The sequence below is a fragment of the Montipora foliosa genome, chromosome 2 (assembly GCF_036669935.1).
Source record: "Montipora foliosa isolate CH-2021 chromosome 2, ASM3666993v2, whole genome shotgun sequence".
Lineage (NCBI taxonomy): Eukaryota > Metazoa > Cnidaria > Anthozoa > Scleractinia > Acroporidae > Montipora > Montipora foliosa.
In genome coordinates, this window is record NC_090870.1 from 8,693,496 (window position 1) to 8,713,495 (window position 20,000).

General features: G+C 39.5%; 3 protein-coding genes across 9 annotated transcripts in view; 2 read left to right on the forward strand and 1 right to left on the reverse strand.

Annotated features, from left to right (window-relative positions):
- Nucleotides 1-313: 313 nt before the first annotated feature.
- Nucleotides 314-4,866, forward strand: LOC137989159 (uncharacterized protein DDB_G0286299-like). Its single transcript, XM_068835021.1, has 4 exons — nt 314-651; nt 1,334-1,437; nt 2,699-2,944; nt 3,621-4,866. Exons 1-4 carry the CDS (start codon nt 418-420, stop codon nt 3,751-3,753), a joined length of 717 nt encoding a protein of 238 aa, XP_068691122.1. The 5' UTR covers nt 314-417; the 3' UTR covers nt 3,754-4,866.
- Nucleotides 4,867-9,381: 4,515 nt separating this feature from the next.
- Nucleotides 9,382-14,547, reverse strand: LOC137989169 (tubulin polyglutamylase complex subunit 2-like). Its single transcript, XM_068835028.1, has 7 exons — nt 14,398-14,547; nt 14,110-14,189; nt 13,044-13,131; nt 12,766-12,903; nt 11,700-11,801; nt 11,276-11,439; nt 9,382-10,247 (listed from the first exon to the last, which is right to left on the reverse strand). Exons 1-7 carry the CDS (start codon nt 14,471-14,473, stop codon nt 9,981-9,983), a joined length of 915 nt encoding a protein of 304 aa, XP_068691129.1. The 5' UTR covers nt 14,474-14,547; the 3' UTR covers nt 9,382-9,980.
- A 209-nt stretch (nt 14,548-14,756) lies between these two features.
- The window catches only part of LOC137992333 (centromere protein H-like), a 16,432-nt gene continuing 11,188 nt past the window's right edge, over nt 14,757-20,000 (forward strand). For all 7 annotated transcript variants that reach the window (XR_011121675.1, XR_011121674.1, XM_068837614.1 and 4 more), the window contains exons 1-7: nt 14,757-14,985; nt 16,690-16,759; nt 17,309-17,380; nt 17,742-17,828; nt 18,245-18,308; nt 18,385-18,436; nt 18,561-18,601. Coding sequence is in view for 5 of the 7 variants with exons in the window: in XM_068837614.1 (XP_068693715.1) it covers nt 14,763-14,985; nt 16,690-16,759; nt 17,309-17,380; nt 17,742-17,828; nt 18,245-18,308; nt 18,385-18,436; nt 18,561-18,601 (609 nt within the window). In the remaining 2 variants the exon portion in view is untranslated. The remainder of the gene's footprint in view (nt 14,986-16,689; nt 16,760-17,308; nt 17,381-17,741; nt 17,829-18,244; nt 18,309-18,384; nt 18,437-18,560; nt 18,602-20,000) is intronic.

Below are 20,000 nucleotides of genomic sequence, written 5' to 3' on the forward strand. Positions count from 1 at the left end.
TGTTATCACGGATATCGGAAAATTGTTTCTCTTTTTCACGTATCACGACAATCATATCATTCACGGTTCACGAATTTTATTTTTTTTAGATTACGGATTCGGTCGATCACGTTTCACGCGAAACCCCCTTACGGCCCCTCTTAGAAATGCTAACCTTAGGCCTAATTAGGCCTAAAACAATATTTAGGCTTAATTGTTAGCATTTCCAATGGGTTTGGACTTTTTGAACAGTTAAATTATAACCTCAGTCTGCATTACACTATTTAGCCCCAAAGAAATATGAGCCACGCAAATTTTGGTCAGCGTAGATCACTTAATAAAAATTATTCCGGAATACAATTACTAACGGTATTTTGCAGAGAGTGGGCGACTGTATACAGGCTATACTACTGGGAGATTCGTTTTATTTAAATCTTGATGGCGACTGCAAGCAGGAGACGCAGCAAAACGACCCCTCTCGATATATTTGACAGAACAGACGAAGCAAGATTATCTCGATCACGTACGCGTGGACTCAGCAAAAGTGATATCAACAGAGATCTGTCAGAAATGGAAGGGACATCAAAAATGCGCGCGAGCACCCGGAAAAGGAAACTATTGGATAGGGAGGATGAGTTTCTGCTGGAGGAAAAAAAGCAAATTGAATCCAAGGTTCAAATGCTGTACTTTATTTTACTTCGTTGCCAAATTTTTCAACATGTGAGAAAAACAAAGCCTTTGTTTGTCTGGGTTGAAATCGTGAACGAAGTGTTTATCAGCTTTTTTAAGGTGGCTCACACAAGTTTCGACAATTCTTAGTGAATGTCTTACTACAACAAGTATCAAGTTTTTTAGACTTGCATATCAATGAGGGACAGTCATTTATATAAATATAAATATCCAAAAAATGACATTTTACTTAGACTAATCAACATACTTTTAATAGGCCATTTCCGAGTTCATTGTCTGCCTCCTCTTCAAAGCGAGTCTAAGTGCAAAGTTTTTGTGATGGTCATTAGTTCTACTTTACATATGAATGAAAACTAATTTTCATAAGAAAAACTTCGCACTTAGACTCGCTTTGAAGAGGAGGCAGACAGGAACTCGGAAATGACCTATTATTTAGATTAGTTTTCAGATAAGATAATTTTATTGTAACATAGTTTTAGGTTTAACCAATTTCAGTTGTAAACAGCGCCATCGAATGTTTATAGTGAAGGCGTTATATAAATGTATTATTATTATTATTAGTTCAGGAGTCAATGGGTTGCACCTCATTGACGAGTAAAATCGTTGAGTGGATGTAGAGGATTTTAGAGAGTGCTCATCAATTTGGATTCTTTCTTTTTATTAGAAAACAAGGACTGCAGCAAAGAATGGTCAGAAAACAACCCCTGTAAAGAAGAACAAAATGACAAAAGATCAAATTTTAATGGTCATTGCAAAAAGTACTCTAAGGTGCTTTTTGATTACTAATAATATTATTATTATCATTATGATAATTATGATTATGATTACTTTATTGAATTTGTTGCACGTACAAAATAACATTAGCAACTGGAGAAGAAAACAGGACGATGTCCCAGTTGATATTTAACCCCAATAAATATTAACAAAATAGTAATAATAATTGTAATCGTAAAAGTAGTAATAAAAATAGTAATAACAAGGCTGCTGCCTAAGAAAATTTTAAAGGGGCCCTCCGAGCCAAACACTGAGAACTTAGGAGCCCAACATATGAAGTGAAAGGTGTTGCTGTGAAAAATTAAGGCGCCCAGAGCTATTCTTTGGGAGCCCCAGGCTACCGGGCTCCTGTTAGGCAACAGCCTTGAATAATTGTCATAAATTATGATATTACTTATTACTGTACTGTAGTTGTTGTTTCTGTTTCTTTGAGATAATGTCCTTAATATTAATATTACGATATCAAATTTTATTATGTACATGTACCCTGTCTTGGAGGTTCATAATGTGAAAAATGGTACGTACATGACTCAGGTCTAATATTAATTTTGTTCGTGAAGAACAAAATTTTGTTAACTGCAAGAGGTTATCAGTGAATCTTATGAATACGGAAAGAATAAATGTAACTGCCTGGTACAGGTCACTAAACCTCGTGAGTAAAAGTAATGCAGATATTTCATCCATTGTGGGCCCAGGTTTTAAACTGAAATTAGTTTTTGGCAGGCAAAGGTCTTTCCATCGCTCTGTTTATGCTTGTATGCAAGATTAAGCAGTTGAATATAGTCATGTAGTTGTTTAATAATTAATGAAAGTCTGCCTTAAAAAGTTTCCCAAATTGCTTGCCTACTGGCCATTTTCCAAATATCAAATATTCACCTTCAAGTTGATAGACTAAGGCAGTGAGGACAAAAACAATAGAAACACGGAATGAATGTGAAAAATATTTACATGTCATCCACTGTCCTTTGCCTTTGTCCTCACTGCCTCACTATCAAGCTGAATTTTAATATATCGAAAAAGGCCTATTTGCAGCCTTCTGCCTCAAAGGTTTGTGAATTATTTTTGGTGTGTGGTGGGGTTGGGGGGATGAAGTTGATGATAAGAGTGGGGTTTGAAGTCAGAAAAATTGAGGGGTGTGCAGGCTCTGCAAATTCTCAGGAGAAAATTTACTGAATTGAATTGGTTTCTACAGTCCTTGCAAACAAGCACTCAGTGTTTGAATTAAAGAAGGATCATAAATGTTTTCATCTTATAGGGTCCCAATAGTGCCATATGAGGAAAAAAAACCAGCTTTGGATTCATCGGATGAAGCTGAGAGTTCATCAGAAATAGAATCAGGAGTGGTGTCAAGTTACAATAACTCATCCCTCTCATCATCATCGTTATCAGACAGGGAGAACGATTCACCTTTACCTACAAGTGAACTATCAGAAAGTTCACCTGATGTTGACAGCAGTTCATATGAGTCATCTGGGAATGAAGACATTACTTGGCGCATAAGGTAATGATGATCTTTTCATAATTACACAATGATGGCCCTTCTGGTCATAATTATAGACAGGAGTGTTTTACTGGAAAATAAACCACTCATAAAATTCATACGAAACTACATCCGGGACCTGAGTGGCATATTTTCCATACCCTCACTAGTGAGGGTATTGATGACATCATTGCTGAGTCAAAGGGAAGTCTTTTTGTTAGACTTCTATCCCTGCATTCCTCTGTCATGAGTGTGTTACTAATGTATGCATGTTCATAGTTTATCGTTTTGCACCTTTAATTTTTGCTGGCTTAGCATTTGGGCTGTAACAGATACATGTATTTGCAGGAGAACGCCAGTGATATTTAGTGATAATCCTATAACATTTAGTGTAATATTAACTTTCTCTTTTTGAGAGTATTAATGAGAAAGCTGAGTTGCAAGTCTCACTTGCATGCTGTGCCAAAAATATCAAGGCCTTGGTTACTTAGCTGTGTTGTGCACAATTATAATACTTATTAACCCTGTATCTAGTTGGCTGGTCTGCATGTTCTTGTGGGATTGAGAAATGAGTCGGAAATCTGCCACTCACAGGACCATTAATTTTGGAGTTCAAAAGGTCAAAAGCCATGCAGGCTGACACAAACAGAAAAGTTACTTTTCCCTAAAAGTGATAATGCTTTGTATTCTTCGTCAGGAAAAGTCCCAGGCAACAAGCTCAAAGAAAATCAAGAAAAAAGATTTCTGCACTTTTTGCTCACCGCAGAGACTCAGAAGAAAGCACAACTACATCAACATCGACAGATTCATCTTATGCTTCAGATGAATAACAGTGGATGGAATAATTTAATCTTCTCCAGTAATAACAATTAAAATTAATTTGTGGATATTTCAGTACATATTTCTAGATAACAGTCACCCATTGTTCACTTTCTTGGTATGGTCGAATGTCAATAATTTTATCACCCAGACCGCAGCTACCTGTATCCCGACATTTTTAATAATAATTATAAAACTCATTAATAATTTATGATGGGAAAACAAAAGAAATGTTTTATTAATCAATATCTGTATTTCTGATACAGCTTTCTCTTCATTTACATAAATGTTTCTTTCAATTTTCACGGTTAAAGTGTCTTGAATCACCAAAAATACCTAGTGTACATTAACACTTAAATGCTGACATTTCATTAGCACAATACAATATTCGCGCCCGTATTGTATCGGATATGAAATGTCTCTCCTTCAGCTCGACATTGTATATCCGATACAATACGGTCGCTCATATTGTATTTAGTACTAAATGTATTTGTATACCGTAAACTGCCGCTTATAAGCCCCCCCGGTTATCGGCCCACCTACATGCAAACAAAAAAATACATCCGATTATAAGCCCTTCCGGTTATAAGCCCCCCTCCAGTTTTTCTTGTTTTATTAAATAAATATTAAGCACTCTCAGAGAACACGATTACTTCAACAAATAAATACCTTCAACGTGACAAATAAGTACGAAAAGCTTCTCTGCAGTGAACTAGACATTAAAACTTTAACAAATGACGGCGGGGATGAGCTCTGAACTTCCGTTTTGTTGGGTTCCAGTTACGTTCGTGTTATTTAAGTTTTGACTTTGTTTTGAAATTTAACTGAATTCGATTTATTGCTGCCTTTTTAAGGCTTCAATTGTAAGAGTAATAAATTTAAATCATACGTCGATCAACAGTGCTGTTGCTCATTTCGAAACGTTCTTTTTCGTCCGCTTATAAGCCCATCCGGATATAAGCCCAGGGCCATGTAACGCGCGGAGTTATAGGTATCTAAGGGGCCGACCATTTAACTTTTGGGGGAGGGGGTGGGTGATTTTGAAAAAAAAATTCCTGCAAGCGCTTGTCGGAAGAAAAAAATTACAGGCAGAATAAATTTAACAGAAAGCTTATGGGAAAAAAAGGGAAAAAAATATCCTGCTCACCAGATTGCTAGAAAAAAAAATTCTTGCTGGCCAGAAATCAACCACCCAAAGGATTGTGGAAGATCATCAGAAGGTTGCTCTCTTGTTGCACACCGCAGGACAAGAAGTTCAGGATTTGTATTACACGCTTGCCGGTCCAGAGGAACAATTAAGAGATTACAAAGATGTTGTGGAGCTATTGGATAGCTATTTTGTACCGAAAGTAAACGTGTCTTTTGAACGCCATGTTTTCAGGCAAATGGAGCAGCAAGCACATGAGAAAGTAGAAATTGATTTTATCAAAATTTAAAATCAATTTCTGTCTCAATCTCCCGCCGGGGCAGTACCACAGTTTCTTTAGAAACTAATATTTTGTTTACATTAGAAAGTAGACCAGTTTGTTTGCAGGCTTAGGCAGAAGGCGGTTACATGTGAATTTGCGAACGTGGATGAGACGATTTGGGACCAACTGATCGAGAAATGCCGAGACGGCAGGCGCAGACGAAAGTTTCTGGAGAAAACAAATACTACTTTAAAAGACTTAAAAGTCATTGCAAGATCTCATGAAGCTGTAGACGGGCAGATGGAGTCGATGAGAAAGTCACCGGTTAGTAGCAGAGATCAAGTTAATTCTGTTAAAACAGCAAAAGTTCCAAACGAAGGGAAGAGGGCGTGACCCTAAGAAAGGAGGGCCAAACATCAAATCGCGAGGGCTTGGGGCCGAACAACCCAAAGCAGGCCATTTCGCTAGGGATTCGTGTTGCCCAGCTAACAATAAAGAGTGTGGAAAGTGCGGAGCTCGTGGACATTTTGCGGTCTGTTGTGGAAACAAGAAACTATCGTGAAGTAGCCAGAAAGGGACCGTTCCAGAAAATAAGAAGAAAACCTATCTAGTAGCAGAAGGGGTCTCTGGAGAAGGAGATGGTTATGCATTTACTGTTTGAGGGGGGCTGAGAGTTGGAGAAATTACACTCAAGGTGGGAGGAGTAGTGTAAGACAGTGTACTTATTGACTCTGGGGCATCATGTAACCTGCCTGACTACAACACTTGGAATAATATGAAACAGAACCGGATCGAATGCGAATCCGAAGTGTCGGATAAGACGTTATTTGCGTACGGACAGAAGGAACCGCTCGAGGTCGCAGGAACATTTGTGGCAGAGGTGGTATGTGAAGATAATGGAGCAGAGTGTGTAGATGAGTTCACGGTCATCAAGGGAACAGGAAGACCTTTGCTGGGGTAGGACCAGAGGAGTTACCTTCCTCATATTTGTTTCATAGTGGAAGAGGGGTGTGACCAGGACATCCGGGATAGCTATGCTGACATAGTCAATGGGGTTGGAAAGCTAAAAGATTATCGCCTCAAGCTACACATTAACAAAGAAGTTAAACCTGTAGCTCAACAAGTACGTCGACTCGATCTCAAATTGGATGATCTCCTTAGCAAGGACATCATAGAAGAAGTGCCAGACACACCAACGTCGTGGATATCACCACTCGTGGTAGCCCCAAAACTGGACGGTGACATACAAGTTTGCGTAGATATGAGAAGGGCAAACGAAGCGATCATTTGCGAATGTCATCCGATACCAACGATCTTAATGGGTCAACGGTCTTTAGTGAACTTGACCTCAAGTGGGGGTTCCACCAAGTCGAATTAGAAGAGGAGTCGAGAAATCACCACATTTGTCACCCACCGAGGGCTGTATATGTACAAGCGGCTTATGTTCGGTGTCTCTTCAGCCCCCGAGAAGTACCGGAGGATTATATCCGATGTTATAGGTGGTTGCAAGGGAGTGGCAAACATAGCTGATGACCTAATTGCTCATGGGAAAGATGCCGGAGAGCATGATAAGAATCTACATGCAGTTTTACAGTGCCTGCGTTAGAGGGGTTTGACCTTAAATGGAGCCAAGTGTCAATTCAGATTACACAAATTGACATTTTTCGGACATGACCTAAGTCGCGATGGAGTTTCGCCAAGTGAAGAGAAGATTGGGGCAGTCGTGAATGCGCAACCCTCAAAGAATGCCTCAGAAGTGCGCTTATTTGTACAGCTAGTCCAGTATTCATCAAAGTTCATCCCGAACTTTTCACAAGTTGCTGAACCTGTACGGAAGCTGCCGCGCAAAGGTCAAGCCTTCATTTGGGGTCTCGAGCAACAAAAGGCATTCAAAGAGCTCAAAAGTCTCATGACATCAGGGAAAGCACTGGCTTATTTCAAAGGGGAATGCATGACAAGGAGAGTGGCAGACGCAGGACCAGACGGTCTGGGAGCAGTGTTACTCCAGTTTCAAGAAGGGGAATGGAGAGCTGTGTCGTGTGCCTCGCGTAACCTTACTGAGGTCGAAAGACGGTACGCTCAGACAGAAAAAGAAGCCCTCGCCCTAGTATATATGGGTATTGGAACGGTTCAACTTGTATGTGTATGGGCGTGACTTCCAATTAGAAACGGACCACAAACCTCTCGAGTGCATTTTTAGAAGTAGATCTAAACCATCGGCAAGAATCGAGCGATGGGTTCTCCGTTTGCAGTGCCACAACTACCGAGTAGTTTACCGACCCGGCAAAACCAACCTGGCAGATGCGCTGTCCATATTGAATCAGAATGATCCCAAAGACCCGAGCTGTGAGATTGGCTTAAGTCCAAGGGAGATCGAGAGAGTCTGCAGACGACCCGGAACTGGCTAGTGTGCGCCACTACGTCCACACTGGAGACTGGCCTCAGTGTTCTATGCCAAAATATACGTGTGTCAAGAATGAACTCTGTATCATTAACAAGTTGGTGTTACGTGGAGATGGAATTGTGATACCGCAAAGTTTACGAAAGGTGGTTTTGGAGTTGGGTCATGAAGGACACCAGGGTGTGGTGAAAACGAAGAGTAGATTTAAGACAAAAGCGTGGTGCCCAAAAATGGAGATGTGGAGCGAATGTGCCGAGGTTATCATGGCTGTCAAGTCATGGGACAGTATTCACCACCCGAACCAATGCAGAGGACGGAGCCACCCACGGGATCGTGGCAGGATGTGGCAGCCGACCTGATGGGACCAATGCCCAGTGGGGAGAATTTGTTAGTGGTTGTTGATAACTATAGTCGTTTCTTCGAGGTGGTAGTCATGAAGTCAACTACTACACCCAGGATCATTGCTACGCTGATGGACATTTTCGCCCGATTTGGATTTCCCTACACCTTAAAGACTGATAACGGTGCACAGTTCGTGAGTGGAGAATATGAAGGATTTCTACAGGAATGCGGAATTGAACATCGAAAGTCACACCTCTCTGGCCACAAGTGAATGGAGAGGTGGAAAGACGGAACAGGACACTGTTGAAGTTCATGAAGATTGCAGCCGCGGAAGGAAAAAGATGGATTGGTGAACTACCGAAATTTCTTTTGTCATACTGGTCAACACCAAAAAGTCTCCACTGGTGCCACACCCACATCTCCGATGTTTGGGAAGGAGATTAGGACAAAACTACCGGAGTTACGACCAGAGTAATAATTGCGTGATGAAAGTATGAGGGATAAAGATTGGGAACAGACGGACCTATGTAACGACCTATGTAACGACCGGTGTTATGGGTATCTAAGAGAGAGATCAGCAATGTTGTATAGTATCGCGATCTTCTTATAGTTTTGCCTATGCGCGAGCCGTCAATATTTCGTGGTATTGCCGTCTCACTTTTGCGGCCTGTGATTGGTTCTAATGTTGAAATTGACGTCGTTGCACTGAATTGGGTTGCTGACGTACGCGTACGCAAACAAATACGTTTTGCAGGTAGAAAGAATTGAAATTTCGATCAGGCGCGGGTTGATTAGTTTACAGTTTTATTTAACGAGGTTAAACAGTTTAACCAAGTAAACAACTAGGAGCGGCTGCAGCCAATTGGTCAGTGGTTTTAGTATACTTGCGCATGCGTGGAATTCCTCGTGCTTTGGGCTGTAGCGCTTACTTATCAGTGTGGCGGGAAGTGGGAGCGTTGTGTGTGGAGCGTTTAGCGGTTTTTGTTCCCTCCCTCCCCACCCTCTGCTTTCCACTGTGTATCAGTGTGACGGGTGCCTGTTTTTTTCTCGGGGGCGTGGGGGCTCATGGCTGGGTTGTCAGGTTTTGCCAGCCATCGGTGCAGTCTCCATCTTGGAGCTGGCTGCCAATAGTGGAGGCTCCAGGATGTTTCGGGCACCCAACCTCCAAAGAGCGACGATGTTGTTTATCCTTACAAATGATGCATCGCGATACAAAACAAATTGCGATTTTGAGACGGCAATACCACATTATATTGACGGCGGAATATATTTTCTCCCAACTAGCCGTCAATATAATGTGGTATTGCCGTCTCAAAATCGCAATTTGTTTTTAGCATCGTGTTGTGTTACTAAAGTTGTGTTTATCCAAGCTTTAAGTGTGCTTCTAATAGCCATCCAGTAGTGAAACGTTGGAGTCACGTTTTATGTACTTACTTGAATTGGTACTTTAAGGAGATAATTTTGTGAATATTCCTTTCGGTCTTGTTGTAAAGTTATATTTTATTCTTCACTGCTTTGCACATATATTTAATAAAATGCAACAGACACTGGCTTTTTGGTCATTTTTTTACGTTTGTAGGACTTCTTAATTATACATGTAGTCTAGAGTTTTGATCCACTGTTTCTCCGGTCGTGCCTGTGAAATGTGAAAACCAAAAAAAAAAAAAAGAAATGAAACAAATTGTATATACTTCCTTTCCTGTAGCTTAAAGTTTTCTTTTTATTGGAGTGGGGGTTCCATTTAAAAGCTAACCTAAACTAAAGGGAAGTGAAGATCAAAACATCAAAAATAAGACAAAAAAGATCAACATCAAAATAATTTTGTTAGTAGATTGATCTTTTTATGAATAACATTACACTGTTCATCCATGAAAAACACTTAAAGATATCAAATAAATAATTTATAATACATAAGTACTATTCACATGTAATACTCTTTTTTTCTTAATTCACAGTCTTAAAAAGCATTGTTACTGAGAACGAGGCTGCTTGAATGCAAGTTTCAGAAGGATGGATAACAATTAGATTTTGAACTCCAGGTTCCAGTTAGCAGTCCGGGCAAAATAAATTGCAGCATGCCATACATTCATCTTTGATTTTGCCTGCCAGGCTGACCACTGCGACTTTGGTTTGAAGTTTGGGTCTTTGCCATTGGTGGCTTCTTTGTCTGAGACTGTTTACTCTTTCCTTTATCAGTTTTGCCTTTGAAGAGCCTGTTTATGTCAAGAGCATTCAAAGGAAGATTTAAAACATGTTGATTTCCTTCTGTTGAGTTCGGTTTTTGATGACCATCTGGATCCATGTTCGCTGTGTCAATAGCAAGACGTGTTGGAGCATACAGGTTGAACCATTGCTATAAGGAGAGATTCAGTTGTAATTACTGGTATCCCTTGACATGATTTAGTGATTTATGGAATGCAAAGCAAGGGAAAGGCTATAATAAGTATTCAAAGAAAGAATGAGTTTGTTATGACTTGTTTGAAATGCTAATAACCACTGTATCACTCAGTGGTGGTTGGCTGCGTCGTCTGTGCACCATTGGCACACACCTCCTAGAAAGAGAATGTTCTCGTGCCTGGTATACCCAGCCATCAGCTCTCAAGCAGCATGAATCCGAGGCACCCAACTCTGTGATTACTCACTCCATAACAACCCTGCAAGTTGACCGCCCGCCCCTCCTTCAAACGTTAAGCACAAGGAAGTACAAGGTGCTTTTAAATTTACCTAGGAAGCATGCTAACAACAACAGTGCAAAACGTATGCAAATGACTGGTTTCTTGAGTTGACTTTGTTCATAATGAAAAGTGCAGTGCCATAATAACTTCTCACTAACCGAGCGCAAGGGCAGTACTGGGGAATATTGGCCCGAGATCGTGGCAGTGCAAGGTCCGTACAAAAACGACCGAGGACCAATATTCCCCAGTATGGCTTGAGCTACAATAGCTCGGATAGTAAGTGGTTTATTATATGGCTCTTTAATTACCTTTTGCTTTGTTTTTGCAAGCCCGTAATCGGCCCGTGGGCATTATGGGAGAATAATGCCCTACAATTCAGTCACAATTAGCCAATCAGAGTACGCGTTATATCGGCTACAAACACAAGCCATATAATAATATGCCATAATGGACATGGAATTTCTGAAGTTTCCAACAAACATTTTTCTTGAGTTGAAAGGGCCTGCTATTATTTCATTTTGCAGAAGTCTTTATATTTATCTGAAACTGATCCATGATGGGGAATTTTAAAACAGCTATTTTTTTTTCTTTTGAGGAGAGAATTTAAACAACCAAAATAAATGAAAACTCCCTTAGGGTTACCAGAGGGAGGGGAATGTTGAAACTTAATAATTTATTATTTATATGATGAGTACATTCCACAGACCTTAGTCTCTGGACTAAGCCCTGTCGAAGTAAACAGATATTGCCATAGAGGAAGACCAAGGTGAACTATCATCATTCTAAAGTAATCCATGAAACTGGAGGCCAGATAAGACCACTCCAATGAACGATCAAGAAACCAGACTTCTGGCTGACTTGTTGTAACTCCTAAAAAATAAAGTAAGAGCATTATTTTCAAATAAAAATAATATAACCTAACATATGTGACCATTATCAATAAAATTCATATTAATAAATATTTCTCCAATGAACTTGCATTGGTACATTGCATTTTTTGGTTACTGATAATTACCAGTACTGTATGCAAAATTTATTTAGGATGTCGAGAAAACAACGTAAAAAAAAGTTGTTGTAATTATAGCAATAGTTAACTAGTGGTGAAGAATTTGAAGACAAGAATCAAATACCAGCTTTAACATCTTTGTAAACGAGGCAGACTTTTCCAAAGCTATCACAAGGATCCAGTTCAAAAACCTTGCAGCGAGTATCAAAGTGAGGCTTCACATGACCTACGAAAACATGAAATAACAAATCTCTGATTGAGGGGTGAAAACAAGGCTAATTTCAAAGTCTGTAAGCCAACTAGGTATTTTAAGTTCTTCATACTCTGGATTATTCCAAATAAAGGACAATATTGCTTGTGGTGTTGGCAGCTTGACAATGGGGTTAAAATAACGACCACATCCAATGCAACTGCTGAGAATATGAGACCATGATCATTCTTTCTACCCTACTACTCCATGCATTGTGCATGAGTTCAAATTTCCAAGTAGCTGCAATACACCTTAAATTAATTAACTTAATAAGTAGCATTTTTCTTGCCAGTACACCAAGACTAAGTACACATATACACTGTACCTGTCCAGTGACCAAGTGACAATCACTGGTACCAATAATTACTTGGCCATTCACTGCAGTAGGTGTCATAAAGTAGTTCCCCTATTTAAAGCCAGGCCAGAACAGTTTTGCGCATGAATAAACTTCCCCTTCTGGTACTTACTTACATTTTAAACTCCAAACCACTTTTATAAGTCATAATAAATATTGCTTGGTTCCTTGGAAGACTGTGGAAAACTGTTCTCAAGCTGCTGATGTCGTATTGGCAAAAGCCCCCGTCCCTCCTATTTGACAGAGTATGCTGAAAAAATGGCTCGTGAACATTTTTGATATGTGAACATTCATGCCATTCATATGTGAACATGCTGGCATGTGAACTTTTTGCTTACTGACTATAGAATGTTTTCACTTGTGTGATCAGTAACCTTGTTTTTCCACCAAAACAAAATAAATCATTCACATGATAATAGAGCTCAATTCCCGGAGGACTAGTTGGGTATACCAACATGGCCGCCTTTCCATTGTTTACTGGTACACCAACATGGCCGCTGTGACGTCACGTGAAAACACTCTATAGGGTTCGTAGAAACTACAAGTATGAGCATCATTTGGAAAAGCATGAATGTCAGTAGGTACCCTGCTCATCTTCCTCATCTGTGTCTGAATCCAAGTCTGCTAAAGATGGTTTGTCATCACTAATGTTTGTTGCTTTTGACAGCAAAATTAAACTGGCCACTGCATTTAGTTCCATCTTTCCTAATGGTAATACACTTCCTAAAGAGACAGATCAATGTTGAGAGAGTTATGTACAATCAGCACGTTATCTTGTAAATTAATTGGAAAATCGAAATTGAAGAATTTAAAGGGAAGACTAGGTCACTCAAAATAATCAGGGAAGAAAAATTCGCCATTACCGTCAAACTTGATACTCCACTGAATTAAGAGCCCGTTTGTTGTCAGGTAAAAACTCTTCAAATCTTCCGGAAGGATGCACATGTTTTTCTATCAGAGACAGAAATAATATATTCATTACACCATGTAAAACAGACTGACTAAACTGACCCAAGGGTTCTCAATAATGTTCACTTTCATATTAAAGACTGGGTATTAAGTAATCAATTGTGCATTGGGCTAACATTCTCATGACTGACTGAAATACTGACTTCTGAGAGACCGACTAACATGTACTGATCACTGACCTACCAAATGACTGACAGCATGACTGAAAGAATCAGATTGGCTGATAAACAGACCAAACCATTTATACTTAAGATAGACTAATTTATGACCACAGTAGAATCTGTTTCAGTTACCCAGAAGATTCTTGGCAATCAGGTTTTTCAATTTTGCAGTGTATTGGTGAACAGGACTTCAAAGTGCTTGTCATCAAGTGACAATAATATTTACAGTACACCTAGCTGGCAAGTTGGTCATTGTTAAAAGAAAGATCCTCTGTTGCATCCAGATAAACTACTTAATGACTGGCATTTCCTCCAACAAGGCCAATTTTAGCTTTAGGATAGGAATGCATCTGAGACAACAAGACCATCAAATGCTCACAGCACTCTTGCAAAATTTTCTTGAGATCCAAGTACTTCTCTCTCAAAAAAAGAGAGAGAGCCTGGTGCACGACATATAATTTTGTCCAGCATGCATCGCTTTGGCGGCTGCAAGCCAGGAACATCAGAAGTTCTTAGTGTATCTGTGGTGAAAGACATAGCCACAGATTCCACATTGGCTAAATGAATCTGATGGCCTAGCTAGTGCAGCAGACTAAAGTTCTCAGATCAACTGGCTGATCAGCATGAATTATAAATGACTGTTGGACCAGCTGACTGATCATGACTGATTGTCTGTCGGCCTGCCCAGCTCATGAATGATGGATAGATATAATTCTGGGTCTGACACAAATTGCGCCACCTGATTATTAATTGAATATAAGTTAATTATAAACTAATAACAATGCAAGAATGATAATACCTGCTCCCAAGTGAATATAATGTGTTTGTCTGCAGGCTGTCTGTCCAAAAGACGCACATCAGTGACACCAGGTTTTTTCTCTGAAAAAAACGTACAACGTTTGCCTGCTGTAAACATTAAGTTTATATACACCGTAAGTGAGTCGGAATTCGAAAACCATGCATGAAAAAATTTACTTGAGCCATCATCGCTACGATACTATTAATTTCTCCAATTCCTTCCAAAAAAACGAACCTCTGTATTTTTATCGAAGTCTCAATATTTAAATCTATTAATTACTTGACTTACCAAGAGATCGAACGACTCCTAAGGTCATAGTATCAAACAGTTCTCTCACTTTATTTTGCTCACTCAACGACGCCATCTTAAATCCATGGAGACTGCGGAAAAACACACAAGTAGGGTGGGGTGCATAATGATTGATAATGTCTTGTTTTTGTGTCTTTTACAAAGTTTTTTTTACAGCCAAATATGAAATTTAAGGTATAAAATGAGTTAATTTCAAGATCTCTATTAAAAGGAAGTAGCATTGTGTCGAGGAAAAGAAGAATTTGGTCACTATTTCCTCTACCCCTCCCTCTCCTCTTTGTACAAATGGAAAACAAATATATTATTGCGGGAATCTGGAAACGAAACAATATCTTTCAACAAAAATGGCGGCAAATTCGCATGACGAAGAATTTCTGGAAAACACTCATCCTGCTGCACCTGGAAGTTTCAATTTGAAAGACATAAATGCAACTGAAAGCGATGAAGATATAGAAGAAATTCCAATTGAAGATGAAGAGAAAAATAGGCAGTCGCTGTTGGAACTAAAACAGCGAAAGGAATGGCTTCTGCAACAGAAGATAAGCCATGAATCTGAACTACTCGCTAGTAAGTTAAATGCAACGTGTTCTTCTGTTTCAAACGGTACGCTTGCGTCGATGATTGTACCTTGATGGCGAAGAAATGCCAAAGTAATTCGCAGAAGATACTATGGTGGCTCGAATAATAGCTAGGATCGTGTCATCTTTGAATTTGATCGGTAATTAACCAATGCAATCCATACGTTTTATATCACGCAAAATGATGTAATTTCATGACACCCAAAATGCTCAAAAAGTAGAATGAAATATAATTGCAACAACCACTTAAAACTGTTTAGAACAATATAAAAGTAATACAGCAAAAGACAGAGAAGCATGGATGGATACAAATAGACAAGATTCATTGAAATGAATTGCAATTGGGGAGGTTGACTAGCAGTAGGGTTATTTTCATAGAGTTATGTCGTAGAGTCAGAGTTAAGTTTCCAAAATCCTGAATTTAGAAATACAGAAATACAAAAAGTATCCTATACATGCATAAAAGCTAACCTTAGGCCTAATTAGGCCTAAACAAAAGTTTAGCTTTTATGAATGTTGGCTTCCAAAATCTTGCATTCAGGATTTTGGTAACTTAACTCTAACTCTACAACATAACTCTATGAAAATAACTCTAAGAATAGCTGTCCCCGCAATTGGGTAATCATACCGAGTAAAATACAATTGCCCTTACAACAAGGACAAATAATTTTATTTTGATTTCCGAGAGCGACACAGGACCCCTCCCTCCCTGGCAGGGCCTCTTTTATCAGTAAAGGAATTCCACATTAACATTTTTGAGTTTTTAACTCGTGATTAACTAAAGATTTCCCCTAAACACTGTTAAATAACATGACATTGCCCCTTTAATGTCTAAAAGCATTCCAGAATGACTGTTACAGTACATATAACACTATAGTATGATTAATTCTATTCAAACAATTTATTTTCTGCCAAGTTTCCCCAAAGAGTCAATGAGTGTTATGGTATTGTCCCAGTCAAGCTCAAATATCCCGCCCCTTTGCCCTCCTCCTCAAGAGCTTGCTTGTTACAATTACCGAATTTAGCAGGTGTGTGACTACAAGACCAGGGCTAGGCCGTGACTCACCATGAGGCCTACTCTAAATTTTGTAGTTTCAGTCAAATGGCGGTAAATTAATTCTCTGTAATAAAGTGCTAAGGTCAGGTCGAGTGACACATGCATGCACCAGCTCAAAAGTCAAGTTAACAAATCAGGTCTAGAGCCTGCTTGAGTCTTTGGTGGTCTACTTTTAAGGAATGTTCTGTTGAGGAGGGGCCCAAGCACATTGTTTTATGTGGGTTGGAAAAATAGAATACCAAAGTGTAGAGATTTCACTCGTGGGACACTGTTTTGCGTGGTGTCCCATCATGCATCTCGGCCTGCACCAACAATCGTTCATGAAGAAGCCTAGTGGTCCTAGGCGAAATGTTTGCTAAGTTTCAGGTTAATGTCCAGTACTAGTCTTATTTGTATATTTTTTAACTGGTTGTCTAACATTCACCATTTTCCCAATCACATAATGATTTTACTGGAAGGCTACAAAGCTGGTGATCCTGTTTGTGGAGTGTGCCAGATTTCGAGTGGCTCCAATCATTTAGCTGCAGTCCCAGCCCTAGCTTTCTTGTGGATTTATTGTGCAAAATCCTACATGTTCTGTACTTACAGTATGAGAATCAAACCCTGCTGGTAAGCGGTTGTTATAACTATTTACAGGACGCCTCCAGCAGCATGAGGACCTACAGACCTCCTTGAACAACTCATCACAGTCAGATCTTTATGACAGGTTTGAAATCTGTAGTTATTTTTTACATAGGGTCCTATTTGTGAGTTACTATATGACTTATGTTATTTTTTAATACCACCACCACCACCACCACCACCACCACCACCACCACTACTACTACTACTACTACTACTACTACTACTACTACTACTACTACTACTACTACTACTACTACTACTACTACTACAAGGCAAGCGCCCCAATGACCGGGCCACACTGCCTCAATTCAGGACACTGTAAATCACCTAAAATTGAATTGACACAGGTCAATGTAGCAATCAATTCAAATGTTGCTTTTTGATCGAAGGGGAGACCTGGAATACTCAGTGAAGGGTAGAGCACCAACAAAGTCAAAAGTCAGAGGATCAAACCTGGGACACCTTTGTAAAAGATGACTGTCCTTACCCCTGTGCCAACCCTACTCCCTAGGGCTTTATAATGTAACAGTTGAGACTAACAGTCACAGACCCCTTTTTCTGGTTGCCTAGCACCATTGTTGTTGTTGTTGATCATTGTTTACGGTATTGGTCAGGCATCGTTTTGTTGTAGGATATCCAAGCTGCAAGATCAACTATACTCCTTATCTACGGCACGATCCTACAAGAAGCTTGTCTTGAAAAGGTTTGTACTGTAGACTTTCACCTAGCCATTTGCTTGTGTTCTCTGCAATGGAGATGGATGGCTAATGACAATAGCCTTTTAAAATTAAGATTGGAAAACCATGCGCTGCACTTTCTCCCCACATCTTTTTAGAGATGTGCAAGTTGGGAACAAAAAGAGGGTTTAAGTGGTATGTTGTGTTGGTTCATGGTTTTAATAGTGATTGTCTTTTGTGTAATAGACATGCAAGCAGAATGTTTGGGGAATAGGAAGGAACTGGTTCAAGTAACTGTAGCTTCTTGAGATAATGAAGTTTGGAAGCCACTTAGTAGCACTAACCATTATCATCAACATAATCATCCTTGTACTGTGATGTTTGCAGGCTTCTGTCTGGTGACCAGCTTATTAAAAAGTTATTCCCTGATGTTGTATCCGAGTCACCTACGGAAAAGCAAATTGAAGAAATGAAGTAAGTGTATAGTATCGAACATTATTTTTTATATGTTCTTACCGGTATGTTGTCTTTTTATTCTATGAAGGTACAGTAGTTAAAGCTAAAGAGTCAGTCTGGATCAGTTGCCAATTGGATGCTGAAGCATCTCAAAGACACCCAATGGACCAATAAGAAATGAATGTGTATTGGTTGTGTAGTTTTGCAGATAGGGAGCATAAGAAATAATCTCTGGCCCCTGCCCCCTCAATGACAGCCTTTTTAAAGGAAAACAAACGTTTTCAATGCTTTCTTTTACAAATCCTTGGTTCGCGGTGCCTTGCTTAATACATTGGCAGCTTTTTTCCCCAAAGTATAAAGTTTGGTCACAGTATTACACTAATGGTAATTGCCAGGTTAATGATTGATGTTATTTCCTTAAACTTTGCTTACAGTTCCTTTGCTAAACTTTGTGAAAAACAGAACAAGCTAAGCTCAGAAATTCTTGTGGAAAATGAGGTGAGAACTTACCCAGTATTCTATTGTGCATAAAGAAGTGTGCGTATTTACAATGACAACTTTTTTTTCACACCAGGCGTTGTTGGAAGTCCAAACCTCTTTAGACAAAATAAAGCAACTTAGTTATGGTAAGTTATTGTCATTTTAGAATACAATTTACCTTCAGCGTTGGCAATTTTTATGACTTGCTTTATTTTTGAAAAATCGTGCAGGCTACATGAACAATTTGTGTTATAATAATATCTTTCACAGATCAAAAGAAGAAGAACAGAGGGTTGATGCAAACTCTGCAGGTGAAATTTAAAGGGGTTCTTTTTTTAAGGAAAAGATACAGTAACAATTATTATAATAGAAAATTTAGTTGGATCAACTTAGTCTCCCAGGTTGCGTGACGACACTAAAAACGACGAAATGCCAATATGTGAAATGTCGCACTGCTGGAAGCCGCGTTTTTTTCGGCGGGAAGTTGCATTGGTGAGGAGGCGCTTTTTTGGCGGGAAGTTGCATGGGTGAGGAGCCGCTTTTTTTGGCGGGAAGTTGCCTGGCAAGCGTACTGCATTTGACACTGCGTTTTAGAAAAACACGCAAAATTTTTGAAGACAAACAACAATCTAAGTACATTTGTTAACATGTCGTACAATGAAGAAAGAGTAAGCGATGCTCAACGTGATAGAGACCACGAGAAAACAGGCGAAATATTCGTGACAAACAACGAGGGAGAAAAACCAAGCACGAGCATGAGAAAACCAGCTGAATAATGGTGACGAAAAACGGTGACAGAGGCCAGCTTAATGAGAAGGCCGGACTGGTCCTCTGGTAAGCAGACTACGTGTACATGTAGTTATAAAAAGTGTCTCAAAACAAAAACATAAATAGAGAATAATTGAGGGGCTCCGATGTTAGGCTTGCCTAAATATTTCTTTGCATTATAGCATTAGTGGACGATCAATGTAATTTACATTAGAGAGATGCTGCGCTTATGTCAAATGCAAGACAGCAACAGTAGCAACAATTATGCAGGGAATCTGACACAGTCGAAAAAGGAAGTATTTAGGATAAATAATAAATTCAATCACGGCATAGTTCATCGGTCTCAGATTTTACTAGTAAAAAGAGAGGATTAGTTAAGAGAACGGATCCCCAGGTTTTTAAAATTTATTTTTAGATTCGCAAATCTATTTTAGTTCTCGTTTCCAAAGTCGTGCGGTCAGATTATAAGGGCCGGGGAGATCGATTTCTGCTTTGTAAAGCCACAACCATTTTCCTTTACATCGATTAAAACATTTCCACTGTTTTCAAAATCAAAGTTTTTGGATTTGTCGACGAACGTGATCCTGACAACGGAGGCCACTTTTTGCACAGGCTGCTCAAGCCCGCGCATATTTAGAATTTAATCGCGTCATTACAACTGGCTAATCAGGTGCCTCACTAAAAATACAGTAGCTGCGTAGCTGAACCATGCGCAAAAATTAGATGTAAAAAAAACTATCATTGGAAGAGGCCCATGTCTGGGGGTCCGCCTTCTCTCGTCATCCTCTCTTTCTAGTAATAGTATTTATCTTTACTTACCATTTCCGGGATGGTTGATACAGGGTTAGTGCTTGCTGAAACCATCGGAAAATAGGGTTTACAAAGAGAGAGATGCCCATTCCAGCCCATGGAATATCATTACAATTATGTGAATTTCGCCAA

Excerpts from the sequence above, each read along its gene's own strand:
- LOC137989159 (XM_068835021.1), top strand. The coding sequence starts at position 418 with ATGGCGACTGCAAGCAGGAGACGCAGCAAAACGACCCCTCTCGATATA. Across the intron at positions 1,438-2,698 it reads ATTGCAAAAAGTACTCTAAG|GGTCCCAATAGTGCCATATG; the intron begins GTGCTTTTTGAT and ends TTCATCTTATAG. Across the intron at positions 2,945-3,620 it reads GACATTACTTGGCGCATAAG|GAAAAGTCCCAGGCAACAAG; the intron begins GTAATGATGATC and ends ATTCTTCGTCAG.
- LOC137989169 (XM_068835028.1), bottom strand. The coding sequence starts at position 14,473 with ATGGCGTCGTTGAGTGAGCAAAATAAAGTGAGAGAACTGTTTGATACT. Across the intron at positions 13,132-14,109 it reads TTATATTCACTTGGGAGCAG|AAAAACATGTGCATCCTTCC; the intron begins GTATTATCATTC and ends TGTCTCTGATAG. Across the intron at positions 11,802-12,765 it reads AGATGAGGAAGATGAGCAGG|GTCATGTGAAGCCTCACTTT; the intron begins GTACCTACTGAC and ends ATGTTTTCGTAG.